We start from the raw sequence: 24,686 nt of genomic DNA on the forward strand, positions 1-24,686 counted from the left end.
CCAGTCCAGTTACACTTCTCACAAAGAGCCATAATGACACGAAACCGAGTTTATAATAGGAATACACAGGTCTGTACAAAGCAAAACAAAAGGAAACGTACCTACATTTATTTATTGCCAACACTTTCTGCACGAGTAACCAATGTGTATGTACAAATTCACCGTATACCCAAAAACGCTTTTGTGTGCTCTTCAAAATAAATGCAAGCACTCACAAATGCATGTGCATCTTAACACATTTACCTGTGTAACAAAGAAGTCTCCAGGGAAGCAGACTAGAGCTGACCTTTACTGAGTACTTATTCAGAGTATGTATTAATATACAGGTAGACTAAGAGTTACACAGCTCTAAATGCTGCCCACATACTTCGTCCCAGTGCTTTTGCAATTTACTTAGGAATTAATGGGACAAACCACCATCTAAAAAACTCTAGTTCGTTAAATAAGCCGGAATCCAAAAGTTACCAGCACAGATATAATTAAGAGTCTAAAATATCTGTGCATTTAATGTAGTTGATCAGCCATATTTAATCTTAATAAAACAAAAGGGCAGGAGGAGAATAGGAAGAAATTAAAGTCAACACTTCTTTTTATAATTAGAACCAGTTGAGCCTGAAACTGCCTAGATTTCTGAGAAGACGTATCATATCTAAAAGCTCATCTACACCCAGAACAACACTGCTCATTTATATATATTTTAAAAACCAAACAAACAAAACTCCAGAAGGCTGCCTTTTTCTTCACTCAGGATGGAAGAATTTAAAGAAAATTAATATGTCTTAAAGAAAAAAAAAAAGGCAATGTAAAAATGAAAGTTTTGGCCTACAAAATGAAGATTTTTTTTTTTTTAAGATATACCTCTTCCTGCTGGCAAAGGTACACAGAGACAGAAATGTCCAAACCCTGCCAGCGGACATGGATGCAGGTGCAACTTTCCTGCAGGGCAGTTTGGCAGAACTTAAGTATCAAAGCCTTAAAACACACATAACTTCTGACCCAGCAATGTCACTTTAATTCTTCCAAAGTACATAATCAGAGATGTGGACAAGATGATCATTTCTGCATTATATTTAGTGGCAAAAAATATATAATCTTAACACCAACAAGGGAATTGGTTAAGTGAATTCTCACACACTGTTACCATGGGTCTTGCATAGTTATTCAAAAGTATCTGCAGAAAAGTTAACATGATCAAGTGGTTCCTATTGCATCCTGGGAAAGTACGTTTTGGGCAAAGTAAGATTCAAAACAGTATGTACAACACAGCAAGGAGGTATGCTTGGACACATTTTATAACCACATCAACACTAAGATGCACTGAAACATTAACAGTAGTTTTTAGGGTTTTTTAAAAACTTCAGCATTTTTCTATGTTTGTTACTTTTAGAAACAGAAGTTTATATTTTTAAGCTTCTTTCCAAAACAAACAAACAAACAAACTAAAAAGGAGAATGGGAAGGAAATATGTAGTAAGACCTAGATTCCTAAACCCACAGATTAAGAAGTGTGACCTCTACTCTGCAGCTTTAGATGTACCACTGATAGAAGGGGCGGGTAGCGCATTACAGGGCTCAGGCTACCTGAGCATCTCCCACAGTGCCTCACCTCCTGAAGTGGAAGAAACGGCAAAACACGGGCGAGTCTTTCTGCTGCTCCTTGTCCTTTCGGAGACTGTCCAAGCGGCACTCCCGGCACTTGGGCAGCTGCGCGACAATGTTCACACAGGAGTCATCCTGGACAAAGGCCTCTCCACTCTGCTGCAGCTTCTTGAGTTTGGCTGGGTCTGTCAAAACGGACTTTCGGGATGGGGCTAGAAAAAAAGATGAAAGAAATGGGGACCTCAAATTTTTAAAAGTCATTATCAATATTTGACTGAATTCTATTCACAAGGTCAGTTTTCCCAAAGAGAGAACTCCTCAGTTACTGGTTCAACTGCAATTTCTAAAAATGGCTTAACAGAAGGTATTTATCAGAACAGCTGGAAGTTGTACTCTCTTTATAAAATACTTCTCATTTGGTGAATCCATTTGGTAACTTAAAACCCCAAATTCAACAACCAGACTCACAATTCCAAGTTGGGGCATACTTCTATTCATAACCCTAAGTAAGAGAAATACTTCAGGAAGATTTTTCCAAATCAGATACTTAATTCAAACTCATTGCAAACTCAATAAACACAGGACCATATGGAAGTCATTTCTGTCTCTTTTCACACTCAAAAAAAGGCTTGTTTAAGGTATGTTTTCTAAAGAACTCTGCAAAAGCTAACCATTCTAAATATAATAAAAACCAAACAGCTTTCCTGTATAGAGCCCTTTGTCTATAAGAGATAGCTTCAGGGACAGACTGGGATTTCAAAATGTAGAATAGATAAACAAGATTATACTGTATAGCACAGGGAAATATATACAAGATCTTGTGGTAGCTCACAGTGAAAAAAAAATGTGACAATGAATATAGGTATGTTCGTGTATAACTGAAAAATTGTGCTCTACACTGGAATTTGACACAACATTGTAAAATGACTGTAACTCAATAAAAAAAATGTTAAAAAAAAAGAGATAGCTTCTATATGAAAACGAATATATGTATGCATATGCATGACTGGGACATTGTGTACACCAGAGATTGACACATTGTAAGTGACTGTACTTCAGTTAAAAAAAAAAAGTTATCTTCTAAAGGCTTCCAAGAGATGCTGCTTGACCCTTGACATATCTTCAATTTCCTTCATACATATGTTCCATTCAAGATTAAGAGTATTGGCTAAAGACAGGATTTTGATTCTAAGTAAATGCATGTTTTAAGTTTTAACTTCTAATGGGCAGGAGAACTTGAAAGGAAATGTTAACATGGTTCCTAAAGAAAAAGTAGAGACGTAACAGGAAAGAGCAACCACCGTGTCAGCACAAATAACACAGAAGGGAATCCATTTATAAGCCAACAGCCTTCATAAGTGGACCCTCTGCATCCATGGGTTCAGCCAACCGCGGATTGAAAATACAACACAATCTGTGGTCAGCTGACTGCAGATGCAGACCCTGTGGACAGGGAAGGCTGACCGTACGAACTTGCACATTCGCAGATTTGGGGTATCCGTTGGGGGTCCAGGAACCAATCTTCCTCGGGTATCGAGGGACAACTGTATTTCACATAAAACCAACAGAAAAGACCTCTTCTCAGGGTTTAAGGGTGCTTAGAAGAGGAAAGTAGATTCTTAGGCAAGCAAAAAACAAAAACACAACTTCTGGGGAACCAGTTGAGAGACAGGTGGGAGAGGCTGGTAATCAGTCTTGGAGGAAATTGGAAGAAAGATCTAAAATCAAAGAAGGTTTTAAATAAAATAAGCATCTTTAATAATTATGTTAGAGACCTTCTAATCTTACCTCTCTTTTACAACAGGACTAGAGCACACTGTAAAATGCTAAACGGATGCTGCCAGGCCCTGACCCCTTAAACATTCATATTCAGTTAGTGAAAGAGAAAGTAAAGCAAAAAAGGAGAGGATATAAAGAGATCAGTAACTCAGAGATGGAATTTTAATTACTCAGATACTGAAAAGACATCATCCTTTGAGTTGGACCAGGTTTTCCCAGGCTGAGTCCAAAAATTATCTTATCTGTTCTGCCTGGGCTTAAATGAGGAAATACACAGAAATAAGGAAATTGAACTATGTAAATCTAGCTCTTAAGTGAGAACAATAGTTCCCCCACCAGTGATTCTCTCAATTCAGAGCAGAGCCAAGGGGAAAAAGCAGTGTCAATTTCTGAGGAAGCACACATCTACCAAACAGAAAAAGGGCGGCTGTTCAACTCCACCTTGCTTTCATTTTCTAGCCCCTAAGCAAGCAAGGCCACAAGGCAGAGGACATTTCCAGTAGAGCCTGTCCCCACCCATGAGCAATACTAGTGGAAACAGTGCAGATATCCTGGTAGGCTTCTGATCACACACACTTACTCCTCAGCCAAAAGTCCCAGTAGACACCATGCACTAGGATGTGATTAGGTTTTTCATTTTTCTTAAAATCATTTTAGTTGGGGCACAGTTGCACCACATATTAAGTGAGACAAAGGTGGACTCCGTAACTCACTTATACACTGATAATGTGCTTACTGGTCTAAAACTTTTAGTGTTTTTTCACATGATATTAAAATAATTTGCCTTAAAAACTAGCTGAATTTGAAGGCTGATGACTCAAAAAGAATAAAGAAATAGAACAGGGGCACGGTTATGAATATTCACTTTCTTTGGGGAGTTACATAACTCCTAAGGAACAGTATAATTTATGCAATTAATTTCATGCAAATTAACAATTATATCAACTTAAGCTTCAAGAATGAAGAAGCTAGGTTAGAAGTACTACTTGGCAAGTAAAGTTCTTTTCCAGTTCCTCCAGCTCTATCTCAGAAAGACCCCCAGTCAGATCCACTCATCTTGCCCTCTAGTTGCAGAAGCCTGCAGTAAGAGCTAGAGTGTGGATTATTCATTTCTTACTTATCCAAATGAACAGCATCTTATTGTTTTTTTAAAGTTAACTTTCCCACACAGCTGGCAATTATTAAATGTATTTTTAAATTAGAAAAGGTCTGAACCTTTTGACACACTGAAGCCATTTAGTTCTACTAATTCTAGTAAGGGAGCATCTGATAACTACCATCCTCAAACTCAATGTAAATAGTATGAGATACAATGTACCATCTTCTCTGTAAGGAGAGTACTTAGTTGCAAATCGTGGGTGCAGCAGGATCTCCCTTTAGGCAGAGACACTGCCTGGTATTTCAGCACTGCCCTTAAATTCTTTAACAAAAAATCCCTTTCCTAGAGGTGGTGAGGCAATTTGCTCTTTAAAAAAATGTCAGATCTGAACTACCTTTGTGAGCAGAAAATTTCAATCATTTCTTCCACTCCAACCTGGATATTACAGAAAGATCCTACAGTGATAGGCTGATGATAAAAGCAATCATCAGATTACTTTAGAATTTATTCAAAATTATTTTCTTACAACCAAACTTTGGGAACCACCTAATTACCCGTCTTCTAGGAACCAGATGAGTCTTACAGTAAATAAATACAAATAATGGAACCCCTGCAACTTGTAAAATGTTGATAGATACCTACACTAATGTACGGGGTAAAACTGTTGGTATGAACCCATTTGTCTAATAGTCTGTTTCTATATACATGGAACCAGGTCTACCAAAATATTAACAGTAATCATTTCTAAGAAGATTTGGAGGTTTTACTTTCTCCTTTGAACTTTTCTGATTGTAAAACTTTTCTACAGTCATTTTCATATTTTTTTCTCACAAAGTAAGGAGACATGTATGTACCTGCTACCATCTTTACCGTCTACCAATAAAGATATGCAGAAACACTCACCATTCTGGACTTTATTGTTGCTTCTTGTACAACAGCTTTCAGCATCTACTTTTATTGAAGACTCTTTTAAATTTTGTGACTGGCACCCGAAAGTTGAAGGTTCTACCTTTTTTTCCACACAACTATTAGGGCTATTACTGTTAACACCTGCTTTCTCTTCTGGCTTATCTGAAGGGACATCGGACGTGGAAGGTGCATGTTCCAGGTGCTTCTGCAGCTCTGGAGTGCTGGCAGTTTCCAGTTCTGTCACAGAAGCCTTTGTAGGCAAGCCCTCCTTAGGAAGGCCAGTCGATGACTGAGGAAGAGATTCTAAGCTGTCTTCCTGATCAGCGTTGGCCTTCAGCTGGGTATGGTTTCCTTTTGGTTCGCTCAGAGTTTTCAAGTCTCCAGTTCCAATCTGAGAGGACTTTGAAGAGGGCAGCCCTACTTTGCAGACAACATCTGGTTTTGTTCTCAGTACTTCAGGCTTTGTATTTAGACAGGAAGAAAGCTCTGGTAAAATCTGTTTATGACATCTGAAAAAGATAGTATGGAAAACTAGGGTCTAGATCTCTTTTATCTCTTCCCTACCTTCCAAAACAACTGCTCGTTCTACGGTAACCAGTATGAAAGAGAAAAGAAAACTGCTTATATTAGAGAATTCAGGATAGGTTTCTGTGAACTGAAGTTAAAAGCAATCAATCAGTGGTGCTGCAAAAATATCTTAAGCACTAAGAAAAATACAACTCTAAATCCTACCTGCATGTCCCCATAAATCTTTAACTACTTCAAGTTCCTTCTACTTTTTACAGCATAATTAACTTTAGCTCTCCCTCAAAACAAACTGAGTATCATATGGAACCAAAACCACCAGCAGTAGAAAACCCTGTCCAGCCATGAACATGTAACCAGCCTTAGTACTAGATACTTTCATTCTTGTTTGGTCAGGGATCAGGATCCAAAGCAAACAGAAGAGCCAGCTGATTACTTGCTTGTTCACAGAACAACCTGGTATTCCCCCACCCTCACAATAGGGGTGCCGTTAAAGAACTTCTGTTTCTCTGAAATTCATCCTAAAAGTTCTTTCACCAGCAAAATGATAAGTCTTTTTTTCTTTTTACAGTTTTTCCCTGCCTCTAACAAAGGATCTCATCCTGGAGAAGTTGTTCTTTAAGCACTCATACTGGACGTCTGTGCTTGGGTACCACCCAACTTCTTACTGTTCCCTCTTTCCGTTCTGAAAACCACTCCATCCTCTATCGGACGCTGTGTGGCTGCCCTCCCAGCTCTACCCTAGGCAGCTCGCTTGCCTCCCAGTGAACCCATGTGCTCAGCCACTCTCCCACCTTACTGCAGTGGATCTCCCAAGCCCACCTTTCTATGCCAGTATCTGAAGGTATCTTTATCAACCACCTGCAGAGGCCATCACCCCTCCCGAATGAGAGCCTTCCCTTAAAACTTTTCTCTCCATTAACCTCGTAGCCACTTTAAATCTCTGGTTAAATTTTACATTTCTTATTCATCATCTTCACCTAAAAATGAGTAACTACCTCGTAACTAGTGCTTCCCGCATTTCTATGACAGTATTTTCTCTCCTGCCGCATTTCTCACCTATACTTGAAGACCTCATGAGAACCACCCACTGGAACCCTGTCTCCCCCTTCTCCACACTCCCGCCGACCGCAGTCTTCCACATACAACCAGCCTACTCCCTCTTCCTGGAAAGCGGGCATCTCCTCTACAACCACCTGTAGTACTGCAACTGACCAACCTCGCTGTAGCAAGTCAAGAAAGCTGCTTTTCCCTCGCATCCCCTTCTTTTCTGGAACCTTCTGCATGCTGTTCTCTAGGCCTACTATACTTGTCACCTCTGAAGGCACCTGACCTATCTGGAAACTCTAACCTCCCTAAGACACAATGAACGGCAGGTCATCACATTTCTCTCTACGAAACACTGAATGTAGATTCAGTTTTGCCTTCAGTCTGAGCAATCTCAGCTCAGACAGGAAGAACCAGGGCTAAAATAACCTTTCTCCACATTATGATTAAACATCTGTAACAAGTAACTACTCACCCTTGAGGAACTTTTGCTCCAAGGTTAGGAGGAGAGTTGGCAGCCTGGGGAGTACTCTGCTGTCTTGGGTCTTTACTAGGGGGAGTTGCTGCAGTACAGCCGAGCAGAATCTCCTTAAAAACTGTGGTGGGAACAGACTGTACAGGACACACACTAGGAGAGGCCTAAAAGATACCAAACCAAACGGGTATTAAAAGGAAAGCCCCTAGCAAGATTCAGGTTTCTTTGCTTGGTTTAATAGTAAACAAGCACGATACCATCACCAAATAAAAAGAACAGGACGGTAGAACACGTAATAAGGACTTGTACCTGAGGGCTATTATAATGAGTCACTCCAGCTTTTCACAAAACTTGAGTCTTCCTATAAAAGATCACAAGCCGATCTTTTACAGAACCTCTGAATCATTATGCCAGGAAAATGCAGCCATGTGGCAATTATTTCAATAATGCAATGCACAGAAGTGAGCTTTTAATTCACGGTCTTCAAATGGTGGCAGCTTCACATGCATTCAGTTTAACATCACTGAGTGCCCACCACGCACTTACTGCGTAGACTGGCAGGAGACCAGACCACATAGGGCTCTTGCAGGCAGTGGGGCCTACCGGGTACCAACATAAACCTTTACAATGCAATTAAGATTGAGGACATGGTTCTTGATTGTATGTAGCTCATCAAATCACAAAGGTCATCCCAAGCTGCAAAAAATATCAAATCATGACAGGCCTGTGGGACAAAGTTAGGACATGTGTCCCCTTCCTTTTTCGTGTAGTTTTACCTTAACAAAAATATTAATCATGGACAAACTTCTTTCCAATTTATACTATCCAAAAAAAACAAAAAACAAAAAAACAAAACAAACCCCACCTTCCCACCGTGGAGAGAAGGAACAGATTAAATACAACTCCAGACAACTAAACAGTCCATGGCTAAACCAGGGGAACGCCATTCACCATCTTCACCAGTTTCTTTGTATGTGCTGACATGTAAAGTCACATGTCCTTCTTAACTGTGTCTTTCACACCACAGTGACCTTAACAGTCACCTTACCACTAAATCTAAACTTGAAGAATCTTCAAAGTTTCCTCATCTTCTAGTTACTAACTTCTAAAATCTGATGTAGAACGTCCCTTAGTAAGTTTTTAAAACCTCACAATTCTGAATGTAGAGTATGCAGTCTACTCATGAGACATTTACTCTGACAGCCTTGAAATGACTGTCTAGAATATGCTAAACAGAAATGTCTGAAAAATTAGAATTTACTTAATCACTGGCAAAGTTCGGGCATAGCTTCCAACTATTTTAAGGTACTAAATTATCTGATCATATATTATACTATGTTATTTCAGTTTTGGTTAAATATTAGCTTCGTGTCCTCCAGAAGGACTTCTGGGGGAGGCTTTGACTGTTCTAAGGATAGCCTTGGGATAGCCAACTTTACTTATACAGGCCTCAGTTTCCCAATCCTTCTCTTTTTCTTTTCTTTTTTTTTTTAAGGGGGGAGGTAATTAGGTTTATCTCTTTATTACTTTTGGCGGAGGTACCGGGGATTGAACCCAGGACCTCATGCATGCCAGGGATGCACTCTACCACTGAGCTCTACCCTCCCCCACTAACCCTGAAGATGAGGAAATTAGATAAAATTATTCCTAAAGTCCTTTTCAACTTTATTTTACAATTCTCTGGTAATCACCTATTAAAAATTGAAAAGTTTAGTCTCCCCAGGTTTAATTGCCAAGTCATTTCAAAACGCTTATTCAAGGCTCACTTCTACCAAGCGTCTTCCCCCACATCCCCTTCCTTACTCTGAATTATGTGGAGTTGATGCACTAATACAATACCTTTTCTTAAATTCCTCCCCTAAGAGGAACATATTTAAGAAATTTAGACCACAAACCTAGGTATAAATTTTTACCCTGTGCAACAACCACCGAACTGCTCGAGCCAAAAAAATCCCCATCTCATTTCCCATATCCAATCAATGAACCAGGAAATCCTACCTCTATTTCCAAAATGTTTGTGGAATCTATAAATACCTTTCCATGCCACCACCACCATCATCTTTCCCCTAGACTATACGTGTATCCTAACTGGCCTGATTTCCTTTCATTTTCACCTGAACCTTTTGCCTCCTATCCAAAATGTATCCTACCACAGAGCAATCTTTGTAAAACAGAAATCAGTCAGATGGTGGCACTCCACTGCCTATAAGAATTCCATGTGGTCTGGTCTCTGCCAACCCCATCCACTCGTCTCATTCCACTTGTCTACAGGGCTCCGGCTCTACCAGCTTCCTCTCTGGTCTCCAGACGTTCTAAGCTCTTTCTTGCTTGCTCCTTTGTACTTCCTATTCCTCTAACTGGACAGGTTTCATGTTGGCTAGCTGGTTTCATCCTTCACCCTCCAGTCTGCTCAGTTGACACCTTCTCAGAATCTCTGATCACTCTTTCCAAAGCCATGTCCCACAAGCCACCCTTTATGCTTTATTAGATTACCATGTTTATATCTTTCATCATGAAAGTGCCTTTATTTAAGTTACTTTTTCACTGTCAGTCTCCTCACAATGGAACATAAACTCCAGTGGGCAGAGACCCTGCCCTTCCATCCACTACTACACCTTTTAAAGCCAGGCACATAGCAGATGCTTGATAAATAAGACTGGTGAAATGCATGAATGAATAAATGCTGTTGGCACTTACTATTTCAAAATAGCTATAAGTAAGTCTTTTGAATTACCTCAAGAGTCAGGCAGTAATGCTCACCAATGTCTAGCATTTATTAAATGTTCAATAAATATCTGCTGCAAAGCAGGATGGAGGAATAGAGGGAAGGAAGGAGGACTCTCATTTTTACAACGGTGACTCATCAAACCAAGGAAAAGACCTGGAGAGGAGTGGCAACAGCAGCACAGTGGTGAAGAGCACTGGGCTTTGGTGATGGACCCTGGATGGAATGCGGCCCGACACTTCCCAGCACATTATTTAACCTCCCCAAGCTTCGGTTTCCTCAGTCGTCATGAGGAGTAATGAGAGTAATGAGGAAAAGGGAGAGTCAGTAATGCAGCGTACTTTACAGGGCTGTACTGCACCCCAGGGCCCGGCACTTAGACTAGCCGTCTCAAAGCAGAAAAATATCGTGAAAATTTCCTCAGTTCAGTCACCATGTGATAGAACGAGCACAACCTAGGATGCTTTTCCTTTAAGAATCTGAAGCGTATCACTCTTTCCTAAGGTTTCGCTCCACAAGGATAGGGCTCTGATTCCAACACCCATCTCCATGTGCGCACCACTGCTCTGGCCTCTGGCTTGACAAGGGTCAAAGTTTCTTCTTACCTGAAGAGTTTTCCCTGAAGGTCTTCTATACCAGTCATGGCAATAGTTCCTCCCTGCCAGCAGACGGAGATAATATAATTGAGTGTATGGTGGTATTCTAAAAAGGACACTGCTGGCTCACACTTCTCAGCAGACTCTCTCAATGAACCAGGCAACATCCTAACTCTGAGGAATAGTCTGCTAGGCAGAGAAGACCTTCAAGGAGCCAGATGTTACTGGCAAATAGGTTTATCTTATCCAAAGGTATTCATCAAGGCAATCAAGAGTCTCATCTACCTAACCCCAAGCTCCTGTCATGCAAAGACCACCCTAAAAGCAAACTCTGTGCCGGCCTGGCACATCTGGGAGGCACAAGCACAGAGACGTGTGCCAAGTGTGCCGCTGGACTCACTTTTACTCACACATTCAAATGAACCCTACTTCTTTCCCCACTTCTCCCTTTACCTCTCCAGCTCTCTTGAAATCTAGGCTAGGCTGGTGTTTCAAAAACTTGCCTGATTGCAAAAATCACCCAGGATAAAAAAAAAAAATTTATTGACATGAAAAAATATTCACAATATACTATGAAGGAAGCAAGGAAGCTACACAAGAGTATGGTTTTTAGTTTAAAAAAAAAGCCTCCATGAATATACAGGGGAGAAGTGAGAAAAACCCAGGAGGACAGGTAATGCAGAAGGTGAACAGTGAGTCTCTGGAAAGGATGACTGTGAGTGATGTTTCTTTCCTTTACTACGCTTTTCTGGGTTATCTAAATATTTCTAAATGAGAAAAACTTTTTTTTTTTAATGTAAGAATCTTTATTTTGAATATAAGCACAATATAAAGAATAACTCCGATAATTAAAAATAATAATACTTTCTAAATACGTCAACACCCAGGTAAAAATTTATGATCTCTAACTTCCTTTAGAATGAGAAGATGACTAGAATAGGTCTTATGAGCTGAAACTAACATTTTTAAAAAAATATCAAATTTAGTTTCACATTTTAGATGCAAGTTAAGACTCAAACAGGCTGAAAGGCTTATCTCTTAGCCGAAGTTCAGGCTTTTCTGAAAAACAGCTTCTACTGTGCCCTACAATCGGTAGTACACAAACCCACTGAGCTGGACAATATGCTGGCAGAGAGATGCTCCCAGCCCTTCAAGAACATGAGTCAGCGAGAGAGGACCACTTGTGCATGTGTATAGTAGCGTATTTTACAGGCAACTCCTTTAAGGTTATCCATTTAGTTGCTCAATTACCTATCACATCACTGACAAGCCTGATACTTTGAAGAAGTGGTACTTTCCCCAACAGGAGGTCCCCACTGACCCAGTTCTGCTTGTACCCCAGGTAGATCCCTCCATGATCCACCAGGATGCCGTTTCCTATCCCCCAACATGGCACCGTGCGGCTTGCCTCTTCATCTCACTGACTACACTGATGCATTCTCCATGATAGGCAACACCCAACCAAATTCTCCAAACTGCCCTTTATTACCTCTACCCAAGATCACTAACCATTTATCCAATGTCAAAATCTGACAGGTTATAATTCTACTGTGTCTCTTTCAGCATCTAATACTGTGGATTACTTAACAATACATCCTGTGAGCTTTCCTCTAAGATGCAATCATCACTTACTCAACATCCTCAATCTACAGTCCTTACTACATTACTTCCCCCTTGTAAACTTTAAGGCAAAAATGAAAGTAGTTAACACTAATTTCCATAATTACCTCTTCATTCTTTCCTGAACTACCTGAGGTCAGGCTACACAGCTGGAAGGAAGACAGAGGAATTAGATACCTTGGTTTACGAAGTTTCCGACCAAGTGTCAAAGCTCCTGTTGTCCTTCCATAGGCTTCAGACTCGGGAAAGCCAGTCACCCTAGCTGCCCAGGTTCTCAAGTGTCTGTGTAGCATGTGCTTGCTTTCGTTCTAGTTCATGCTGCAGGCCAGTCTGCCCCGATCCGGAACCTCAGATTCATTAATTGACCCTGACCCACTCCCACGCCGTCACTCCTTGCCTTGCTCCTCCAGACCCCAAAGTGCCCTCTAAAATGCTGCCAACATTTAAAAAATTAATGACTTCATTCATTCATTCATTCAAAATGCTGCCAACTATCTTAACAGTATCAACTTGGTCAATTTTAAAATTCTAAACTCCAGCCTGGAGCAGAGCATCAATCATAAAAGTGTTTTTGACAATTATAACACAGTAAACTATCCATGTAACACAAACACACTTGGGTCCCTAAGTTGTGAGATAGTTATTTGTACTGTAACAGAACCTAAGGATTCAACTCACCTAAGAAACAGCCTTAAGTTTCTTTTTCTTCCCCCTAGACTTCAAAAATTGACCCTGCCATTTGTATCACCTCGAGAAGTTTATCCCAGCCCTCTCTTCACTCATTAGGTTAGTCTGTCTAGCCCAATTCTTTGGGAATTTTGAATAAAATTGTCCCCATTGTGTACACTGTGATGTTATGAAGACAGCTGCTAGTAAACACAAAGCATAATACAGGGACTTTGACCTAGTCTGGGGTATAGGTTGAAATGATGGTAGAGATGTTAGGTGCGGCTTCCCCAAGGAAGCAGCACCACATTAAAAAGGTAAATGGAGCTAATCAGAGTGAAGAGAAAGGAGGTTGGAGAAAGCACCAGGTACTTGAAAAGCTAAAGAAGGCCAGTTTCTCTACAACACAGAGGAGAGGGAAAAGATTACAGCCTAAGTTTCTCGATCCAAATCCTAACTATTTCAGAATAGAATTAAATTCAGTACTTGAACTCAACAGTGCCACTCACAGAAGCCTGCACTTCCCTAGGCAGAAATTAGTAATGGCAAACCAACCACTTCCTTCAAAAAGGGGGTATGTCTGTTCACCCAATGGTAAATGACCAATCAAACGTCTCTATTATTGAGGTGTGAGTCCTATTTCAACACCAAATCTACTCAGAATTCTAGGTTTCCTCCCCTCTTCTCATGCCAAGCATTCTTCCAATTTTATAATATACAACTCAATTTACCTTCAAAAATACCTCTGTATGGTGAAATTGTCAAATCTATTGAGAATTTTCAGCAGACATCAAAAAATAAAATATTTTTTATAAAAACAGTGAACCAGAAACTTATATTATCTCCATCTGCTTGAGTATAGAAATTATGGCCAAGACCTGGGACTAACAAAGAGCAGACACGACAGCACAGAAGGGCAGAGAAGACAGCTTTGTAACCACTAAACAAACTGGTCATGCACTGTGAGAACTAGAGAAAGCTTTACACAAGTGACAAAAATAAATCAAGGCTACCTCCGAGCAAGATTTTGCTTGTTTGGAAACCAGGCTTCCATTATTCTCAGAAGACTTGCGTTTCACAGCTCCAATTCTTGTAGAATTACCTAAAGTATTTAAAAATAGGTTAAGTTGACTTCCCTGTTTTTCTTAATGTGAGAAGGATACAGGGAAAAGGAGAACAAAGATTTTAATCAAACAGTGTATCTTACCACAAGTCACAAAGTTATCGTGTACAACTTCAACATGAATCAAGGATGGGTCCACAACTTTCAGTGCTGGAATCTTCGAAACAAACAAGTAAAACACAGACATTGGGAAATTTTAAAATGCTCAGGAATGTACCAGACATTACCTCCATTAACATGACAATAGGGCTTCTTACGCATAATTTCTTTTTAAAATAATTATGGTGTCTCTTTCTACTCTGATATTTTACTATAAAATAAGAAATATATTTAGCTCCTATAAGATACTATAACTCCTTTTTATAATTATCTTCCCCTTTTGAGTTATCTCACATGCAATTATCATCTTATTTACCTCCTCACAGTTTACTTGAAGAGTTTTTGATGTTGGGTTTCCATTTACAATGGTTGCAGAAAACCACTGAGTAGATGGGTCCAAGCTATAGATTTTTACTTCGGAACCAACCAAGTTTTTGTCACCTTAAAAAAAGAAAATCCTTAGAGAAATTTGCATTGTCTCCCAACAGCACCATTATCCAGCATAGTCTTTCCCCAAGGCTTAAAAAAAAATGCAGTAGGCAAAAGTAAACATTAAAAGATACTGCCATAAACACAAGACAGACATTTCAGGAAAACTAGTTTTAAAGCTTTATTTTCCTATTGATTCATCTAAGAGTTGCAATATACTTATTCTAGCATTTGTATCAGACCACATAGTGTGAGACAACTCATTGAGACCTAACTCACTCTCCTATGCAGAGTTTCAGAGGATCCAAATTTAGGCGCCTCAGTAGAGCTACTGAAGTCTGAAAAAATGCTTACCATTGTGAAATTGACCAAGAAAATCAGTAGCAGTAAATGGCAAAATCAGGGTTACCAAATCAATGTTTCATCAATTGTACAAGACTGAAATTCCAAACATACCAAATTCCATGTCAAAATATCGCTGAACTTTTAAAATATCTACTTTACTTTTATAGTTTTCACATAGTCCCTGACCTTTCCAAATTTCAGAGGTTTTAGAATATATTATAAAATATATAAAGGCCTCTAATCATCTAGTTGCATGGAAAAAGCAGCAAAGGAATTTCTAAAGAATTTCTACAATACTAGAAATTTTAATGAGCAAATGAGTGAGAAAGGCTGGAACATAGCTTCTTACAAACTAATTACTGGTTAACTCAGGAACCAACAGATAATCCATGTACCTTGTAGAAGATGGCTTTCATCCAAATGCTTCACAATTAAAGCTTGAAATTCCTTACTGACATTTTGATTATCCATAAGGGAAAGTCGAAGATTGTTTACATCCTGAAAAACAGCAGATCATTACATTTTAAGGTGGCAAGAAGAGCTGTTTAAATTCCAGTGGATTATTTCAATCAGTTTAATCAGAGGGATTAAAGTAGTGTAAACTAGCCATTTAATGGCACAAAGCCATTGCAACTCCAATGAACTGGACAGGTCAAACAGCAGAAAACCATCAAATGATCGCAGGTATAAGGCAGACAGAAGTGAAGTCGCCCCAAGCCAAGAGCATGACAGATACTAAGAGTAGCTCAAAGCATAATTTTAAATATGACACAACTTAGGCTACGGGAAATGTAATAAGCAAACCAACTAGGTAGTCAACTCGTGTTAAAAATACTCAGTAACCCAGACTCCAGGGATTAGGAAATTATAGCTCCAAATGTAAGGGGCAAAAGACACATACACAAAAACACACAGATTCATAGTGTCAATTCACTGAAATTGCTGTTTTAACAAACAAATCATTCCACCCAGATTCATTTAACCTAACAAGAATTCCAAATGCATTCTTCTTTACAAATGGTAAAGGGGGTGAGGGGAACAAAATCTGAATGAAGAGCCTAAATCTTCAGCAAGCCAATTCTCGGCAGCTCTGTTTGGCACTATCTAAGTGTTCTGGCTTTGTGTGTACACTCAGTTATAATAAATGTACACAGAAACTGTCAATAGGAGTAACCTACCCAACTCGAACGATGTAGCACTGAAGCCCTTGCAATATCGGGCCTTCGTGCTTTTCTGCCACTGTGAAATGAATACATCGTGGCCAAAAACAGTTTATCCATTTCTCCCATTGGGAAGTACATTAATTACCAGAAAGGGCCATGTGCTTCTTTTTCTCTCATGCTACTGCAATTTCAAAAAATTTAAATGTGTTCTCCAGTTCCTACTATTAGAAAAAATAATACGTTAATGGGGAGAGGCACAAATGGCTCTCAAATAAGGTAGGATAATTTTACTCTGCCTAGAAGAGTTTTAGCTCATCAAAAGTACCAGATAACTGACCTGCATACTTTGTCTTTTTTTTCTTACCCACAACTAACTGAGACAAATTCAATCCAAAAGACAGACCTTACATTTCAATTCCAACTTCTGCATATGCCAAATGATTTTCAGATCCTCTATTCATTATTTAGGGCAAGCATCCTACTGTTGTAACCACATCATCCAACACAGTTTCATACAGTAGAAGCCTTACGTCATCACCCACATCTACAAGAGAATGCCCTGAAGCATTCAACTTTGGCCACTATTATCATCAGTAAAAGTCAAGAGCACACACCATAGTCTCCCTCAATTACTATTACATTAATAACATTCACACTGATAGCACACAGTGAGTCTCCCTGAGAAAAAAACGAAAACCTAACTCATCTTTTTCAATCTCAAGAAACAAAATGGAGTTCTGCTTTAACTGAAAAGGTTAGGCACGTGAAAGCTGGAAAACAGAACTGTCCCAAAAACAACGCTAAGAAGCAAAAACCACCCTCCCGCTCAGTAAAGCAGATACCCACGGCCCCTCCCGTATAATATTCCTTGGTCCTTAAGAGCCATTATTCTTCTGTTTAAGGCAGGAAAAATACCAAGATGCCTACCTAACACATGAAAGTAACTTGTGTCTGCAATTAAATACAAGCACCGTCCTCTGTTGCATGTACTTAAACACTAGAAAGTAGGGGTCAGAGCGTGAATCTTGTTTTCACTCACTTCCAGGTATGGGAGTAAAAGTAAGACTTAAGTAGGGAAAAGCCAGTGCTTTGGGTTTTCCCACACAGGCCCAGCAACGGCAATGATCACAGCCCTAAACTGCCTTTTAGCAAACAGACTGGCTTAATTGTTCCACAGGCCATACAAGTTAGGTCGCAAAACAGAAGTGGGTAAAGGGGATTATTAAGCTTCACATGATATCTAAAAGACGAATGTTATTCTAACACCAAACTGTTCCCAAGGTAGTGATCTGTAGAGATAATGTGTGTGCTCCTCTCTCTCATCATCTTTATAAGAAAGGAAAAAATCCTTTATTACGTGAGCATACCCAGCATACCATACATATGAGCATTACCCAAGAGCCTAAATGTTGTGAAGAAAAAGATGAGAGTTTTGCAAGCTAACTGGAAAGAATAAGAATACACACGCACATTCGATGTGCATTGTTTGTGGTAATTATGTTCTTAAGAGAACCACAAACACTGAATTAGTGAACACTGAGCCACTGCTCCTAGGGGAAAGATGGGGTCCCTTCAAGCCTCTGATCACAACGTTTTCACCAACCAATTAATCTATAACCTTCTTTTACATATTTCTTTTGAAAGACACATTATTTAGTATACACTGCTGTATTATTAATCTTGAATTCACAGCCACTATACCTTATGGCTGAATGAAACTTACCTAACACATGTAGATTGTCCCTAAGACACAACACAGCACTTAGGAGCACTACACAGCCTTCAGCACTACCCTTGGGGGCCATTTTAAACAGTGAAATCACAAACAAGAAAAAATTCAGCACTAAACAGAGCTCAAAAAGGACACGTGTTTACAGTAGAAGAGATGAAACGAGAAGGCAGAATGTCACCTTATTCGACCCCAGGTGGGAACATGTGTCAGACAACTCAAACTCTGCACATGTCTGTGAATGACCATGAAAGCACCAAAGTACTGACTTGGGGGTTACAAATGTATCTGGCAAGCAAGCAAATTCCCAAATATAGAATCCTTAAATAATGAGGACTGACATATATAAATATTTAAAGAGACAGTCAATCTCTTTAAAATTACTTTCACATCTCCTAGGTGTGTCTATACCCATACACACCATCAACTGCAGTACCTTTATCTTCCCAGCCCCAATAAACAGCACCAACACGATGGCTAACACTGAGCAACGATGTCTAGCAACTTCACTGCTGATGAGATGAAGCCTTCTCTCCATTAGCTATCTCAATTAGACCAATCAACATCAATATTTTAGTTCATATTAAAGGAGTCTGTATCTCTATTTGGGGGGTTTAATATTGTCTCTACATTTTACCTTTATAGGCTTCAAAAGGTCTTTTGAAAGAAATACTCTTTGTTGATCTCCTAAAAAGCGAATAGATGTTACGGATCCCAAACCAGCTTTGTCCAACAGAGATTTGTACATCTGAAACAAAAGAAAGAGTTTTGTCATCGTAACTGCTGTCAGCATAATTCTGAAAATGGGGACCGGCAATTTTCCATACACACAGAAAGAGATAAAGCCATTCAGTTTTTTATTTACTACCAGAATCTCAACAACAACTATTTATGCAACCACAGTAAGACCACATAATTTTTACCCAGAATCAATAATTTAAAACAGATACAAATTTGGGAGTCACTAACATAAAGGTCTGGGTCCACAGATGTATGTATGGCTTCCCCCAAATTTATGTGAAATATTGTTTAAGTACATTTTTCTGGGGAGACAGGGTCACGTTTTTAGCCAGTTGTTAATAGCTGGGGAAAAATACAAAGAGCAAAATACAACTTTAAACAGGACCCTACATCACTCAAAAACCTCCAGCAGCTCTTCTTGCCCATGGGCAAAATCTAAACTCTGCCAGCAGAGCACACAAAGCCCTTCACAAGCTGGTCAGCCTCAGTCATCCTCCTGGCCTTTCCAATTATGCACACCTGGCCCTTCCTCCTTCAGGCCCCAGCTCATGTCTCAAACAGCCTGAACTGTCCTCACCAGACATAGTGATTACTCTTTTCCTTTAACTGCACCAGACTTATGTGTAAAAATGGCACAATCGTATACTGACTGCCAGTATCTTTAAAGCCAAAGAATTATACGAGCCAGAGGGAATCTTAAAGATCATGAGACAGAAAGTGGAAACCCTCCCAGGGAATGGGCAACAGCGACTATTCAGTTTCAGCCTATTGTCACCATAAGGAACCGCTGCAAGGCTCCAGTGTTGCCCTATCTTGCAGTTTTTCCAAGAAAAACTAGAAATCTAGATTTTGAGGTAAAGTAGACAACTAATTCAGATTTTCTTAAAACACTGTAAGGATCAAGCCAAAAAGATCTGTATGTCTGTACACATCTGCTGGTTTCTAACCTCTGACCCAGACGTTCCCCACATTACTTCCACCCGGACTCTTCAAGTGAAGAAACTGAGGCCCAAGAAAGTCAAGGGTCCAGAGCTGCAGGGCTCCCAGCAGGGCTGACAGGAGATTCTGGGTGTTTTTCTGGCTCTTCCACATTGTCGTATCTCTGTACTACTATTTTCCAGAGGGCCAAATATAAGCATTACATATAGATTTTCCCTGTTTCATCTGTAACGGATGAAATGCCCTCTTCCCAGGGGTTCAGTAAGTCCAAGTGTTACTCACTATTGCAGGCCACTGAACAATTCGCTCAGCAATTTCTGGAGATTTTCGTTCAGCCAAAACCAAGTTGTGTTCTACTAAAAAGGCTCTCCTTTGAAGGCTGTAGACCTCTAACCATCTTCGCTTCCTCCAAGATTCCCCATCAAACTCCACACACACCTAGACAAACAGAATTGAAGAAAAGCAGGCTTGATTAACAAAAATAAACATGAAAAATGCCCAGGTGGAACTGAACCTTATCAACCTATTCGAATCTTTTACGGGAGAGCGCTGGCCCTCACTCCTCCTCTCTGACTTCTCCTTCACAGCCCACAATAAACTAACCAGATACATTAGTCTGAACACCAAGCTTTGGCTCCCAAACCACTTTGGGAAACAGAAGTCAAAGGATCTGGGGGCCAGCCTCTGTCCTCAAAGTAACCTCTGGGAAGCCCTAACAGAAAAGAACCCCATGTAGAAGGTTTCTGCATGTGTTAACTGGACCTCAGAGCTTTGACAACTGAAAGACAGAAATCTGAAACCAAAAGTACTTACCGCACGTGGCACTGTAATTCAATGTTGACACTGTCGGTGAGTTTAAGATGACCCCCTCCCCAACACAATCCACTGCCAGCTTTTGCGTCCCTTGGGCAGCAGTAGGACTTAACACAAAGTACTCTGTCAATAACTTTGATTTGAATAAACCAGGAAATTTACCCCAGAGTTTGAAATCTAATAAGACAACTTAACTACACATAGAAACAAGGAATTGATAAACAACCTGAGTTTTCTAAAACTACCTCTAGGTTCTTACATGAAAATTAAACTACCTTTGAAATACAATTTTCCCAAGTAACTATGAAGTTTTCTGCTTCTAATCCACAAAATACCTTTTAATCCTAAAGTTAAAACTCATTCAATTTGTATAAATATTTTAAGACATAAAAGGAGTTCAGTCCAAAAGTGGATCTCTGACAGTAACTCAGAAGTAGGAATCGGTCACAAAACCTTAAAGGTCATATGAATGTACCAAAATACCTTAGTTTCCTTAACCTGTTATGAATATGACATCCCTTAATTTATTCTAAATCTTTTAAAATGTTTTTTATATTTTAACTGACATACAACTCAATAACTGACATACGCTCAATATTCAGCGTAAAAATCATTATTTTTATTTTATTTAAAAGCCCTCCACTTACTAGAGAGGTCTCTCATTTTTGGTTTCAAAGAATTAGTTAATAAATCTATCAAGACTTTATAATTTCATAGACAATCATAGCTCCCTTTCCAACCTTTAACTTTCTCTTAAAAAAAAAAAATTTCCATTCATCTGTCAGAACCCAATTCAAAACTCCTTTCTCAAAGCCTTCCCTTACTGAAAAACCCCTTTCCCTCCGAAGAGAAGTCCCTTGCTAATTGTAGGCAAAACTCTGTACTTCTCCTTCCTCGCACTTATCCACATTTTGAATTATTTATTTGTGGTTAGCTGATTGACATACTATAAATTCTAATGGGCCAAAGTCTGTGTCTGCGTTTACTTACCATTGCATTTCACTGATCTCCAGGCCCTAGTCAGTACTCAAACACTTGTTGAATGAATAAATTTCTATCTGAATTGGGCTCTTTCATTTTTCTCACCCATTTGGAAGGCACGAATTTCCCAACTGGTATACCACTAGCCACAATCCCAAACCTTTCCAATTTTATGGGTATAGAATATAAATTTTTAAAATCAATGAAATTTAAAGACCCATCCTATCCTCCCCCAACCACAAAATGTGCACCCCTAATTTCCCAGGCAACCTCCTCTGAGAAGCTGCCTATCTTCTTGGTATGGCAGGCTTTTAACCTTGCAGTTATTACAGACAGTGCAAATGTGGAAGCACCTTCTATGTGACAAGGCCCTGTGTACTCTCTCCTTGGTTCTATGTATTCCATCCACCATCATGACCAACCAGACGGTCCCTCACAGAGGTGTTCAGAGACTGCCTGTTTTCCTTTCTGTTTACCTAGCCACAGGATCCAGGTCATCTGACATCTCCCCTATCTTTCTGCCCCACATCACATCAACCTCAAACCCAACTTAGCTTTGGATGAGTTGCCCCATCAATGGAGTGTAAGAGGAATGCACATCTACAAACTTCAGAACCAGAGCGCTCTGGGTTTGAATGCCAGCTATGTTGAAGCTTTCTTAGAATGATTTTATATGGATAAACAAAATACGTAGGATTACAAAGGAAATCAATTAACTGTACCAATGTTAAGAACCCTTGCTTAAATCTAAGCTCTCTGAATCTTGCGTTTTGGTAGCTTCAAAATCAAAGTACTAACATCTATCCTTCATTGAACTGTTAGGTAGATTTTAAAGGTGATGTCTGTTAAATATCTGGCAAGAAGACCAAGTGTTTTAAGACCTTCATGGTAATTCTAATCTTAATTTATCAGGGTATTACTTCTTCACTTAGGAATGTGGCAGAGAACTTCAATGTGATTATCTAACACTCATTCAAGAAAAAAAAGTAATCTAAGATCTGAAGTGGTTTCCCAAAACTGAAGTAATACCACAGTTCTTATCATAACACCATCTATAAAGCTTATGATCAACCCTAAACCAAAATTTAGACAAGGTTCCTCTTTATATCTCAATCTCTGAGTGATCTGGAAATTAGATTTAGCTCTTTAAAAATAAATTAATTTATGACTTTCAAGTATTAGGTTGCGTTGGTCAAAAATTCACATTTAAAAATCTGACTTTTTTAAAAATGTAAGGAAACCAACAAGTTGTGAGCTTTCTTCAATATTCTTTCAAAAGTTTCCTATTATAACAAAGTTTCCTATCTATCATAACCACACGTCTTTCATTTGTGCCTTGAGGTCTGAAGCTCTATACATAAGGATACCCCTCCCCCTCAGAAAAGCCTCTTCTGCAGAAATTTCTATTAAAAAACTTACCAATAAGAATTCAAATTCAGGGAAAACGGAAGTGATTTGACCAAGCTCCTGCAAGCTGACAGATGCAACTAGTTCTCATTTCAAACTGTGTTCTTCCTTCCACAATCCCTTGGTCCACAAAGGAGACGTTATTTATGCTGTCTGACTCCAAAGCCCAGAAAGAAGTCTAAAAATTATGATTAACTACCTATAATTCCCAAATTTCCTATTTTTTAATAGGACATTTTGTAAACATGTGCCCATTAGCCTATCAAATACCTTGACCAGATGTCGGATCTTTCAAATTAATTATTTCAAGCTATTTTTCCCCAACATAAAATCTCTTCAAGACACATGAATTAAAATTATCTAATCAAGCTGATCTCAAAACCTCCCACTCTTAGTATACACTCTTACCTGAATATAACAATTATGTAAACCATCAGAATGGCCAAGTAAAATGTTTCCAAGTAGCACTTACACAATGGCATGATTTTTAACCAAGTTTTTAGTGCCACATCTACTCTATGTTCAGAATTACAATGCAGGATACCACTTACTTCACTAGTCCACAAATTAGGAAATTAATTCATTATGCTTCTATTTATGTCTTCTTACACCTAAGGAAAATGCTTGTCTAAAATCCCAAAGTCTAGCATTCAATTATAGGGATGAACGGTTTGTTTTTTTTTTATTATTATTATACTGTGCTAAGAGTTTCTCATTTTACATGATTTGACTGGCAACAGAATCCACCAACATTCAAGTTTTGACTCCAGGCAAGGATGAGAAGATTAGGCATTGGTCAAAGCATCCAATTGCCAAAAAGGGCTTTAACAGCACAAAATGGTACAGACAGATAGCAAGCACTACTCATCTGATAAAGGCAACCCTAAGAACTAAGAAGAGGCAGAAGACCCAAGGAAAAGGCAGGTTCAAGGGAAGGGAAAGTTCCAAACAAGTTGGGGAAGGAGAGCATCCCCTGCATGCATAATGAACAAAGCCAGTTAGGGAGCGATCTGCCTCACACTCAAGGAAAAGAGAGTAGGATAAAAATAAGGATAAAGAAGTCTTTCTAATCACACCTAATTAAGATCTGTTGTTACTCCGAGTAAAGAGAATGTCACTGCTCCATCGGTAGATTATTTCTAAATTGCTTTTCTATATAGAAGTAATAATTTTATGATTCCTTCACTTATTTGTTCAAATATTTTAGCCAACACTACATGTCAACACAACAATGTTCTCAGTGCTGGGGATCCAGAAGCCAGCAAAATAGAATGCTTTAATCTCACTCTACCTGAATACTGAAGCCTAGTGTTTAAGATCTGGAGACAAACTTGGGCAAGTTACTTCTTTAAGCCTCAATTTCTAACATTAAAAAATGTGGTTTAACATCTAGGATTTTTGTGAGGATTAAATAAAAGTATTTGCTGCATAACAAGTACTTGTTATTATGTCTTCACCTAACTTCTTTGTAATCAACTACTAAACACACTGTATCTGAGTGACTGACTTTGTTACCAAGTCTTTCTCCAGATGAAACAAAGTTAACAAGACCTGGCATCATTAACATCATCCTCAACTAAGGAAGCAGATCAGTCCAGACAGACCTGTACTTCTACCAGTGCTAAAACATTGCACACTGCTTGAATTTTATTCATTTATGTTCATCATAGCCCTCAGTCCCAACCCTCTCCCCAAAATTCAATACCCTTAAGCTCAGGTCTTAAGCATGATCTTATTTCCTGCCTGCATCTCACCAAACACAACTGGTTTTAGTATTTTATGTTTTTGCCACTACAGCACGTCCCTAAACTTACACCAATTACTTCATCTGCTACTCAGCAATAAAGATTAGAAAAGAGAAACTGAGTAGATTTCTTA

The 24,686-nt window shown here is 39.2% G+C and overlaps 1 protein-coding gene across 2 annotated transcripts in view; it reads right to left on the reverse strand.

Annotated features, from left to right (window-relative positions):
* The window catches only part of KDM3A (lysine demethylase 3A), a 47,736-nt gene that overhangs the window by 20,041 nt on the left and 3,009 nt on the right, over positions 1-24,686 (reverse strand). The window contains exons 3-11 of one of the 2 annotated variants that reach the window (XM_031441303.2): positions 19,890-20,045; positions 18,565-18,675; positions 15,431-15,533; positions 14,578-14,702; positions 14,247-14,319; positions 14,053-14,141; positions 7,433-7,596; positions 5,380-5,894; positions 1,606-1,810 (exon numbers count right to left, since the gene is read on the reverse strand). In XM_031441303.2, coding sequence (XP_031297163.2) covers positions 1,606-1,810; positions 5,380-5,894; positions 7,433-7,596; positions 14,053-14,141; positions 14,247-14,319; positions 14,578-14,702; positions 15,431-15,533; positions 18,565-18,675; positions 19,890-20,045 — 1,541 coding nt within the window. Of the gene's footprint in view, positions 1-1,605; positions 1,811-5,379; positions 5,895-7,432; positions 7,597-14,052; positions 14,142-14,246; positions 14,320-14,577; positions 14,703-15,430; positions 15,534-18,564; positions 18,676-19,889; positions 20,046-24,686 lie in introns of those variants that run through there. The other variant, XM_064481939.1, reaches the window with a different exon arrangement.

This window comes from Camelus dromedarius, chromosome 33, assembly GCF_036321535.1.
Source record: "Camelus dromedarius isolate mCamDro1 chromosome 33, mCamDro1.pat, whole genome shotgun sequence".
In the NCBI taxonomy this organism is placed as follows: Eukaryota; Metazoa; Chordata; class Mammalia; order Artiodactyla; family Camelidae; genus Camelus; species Camelus dromedarius.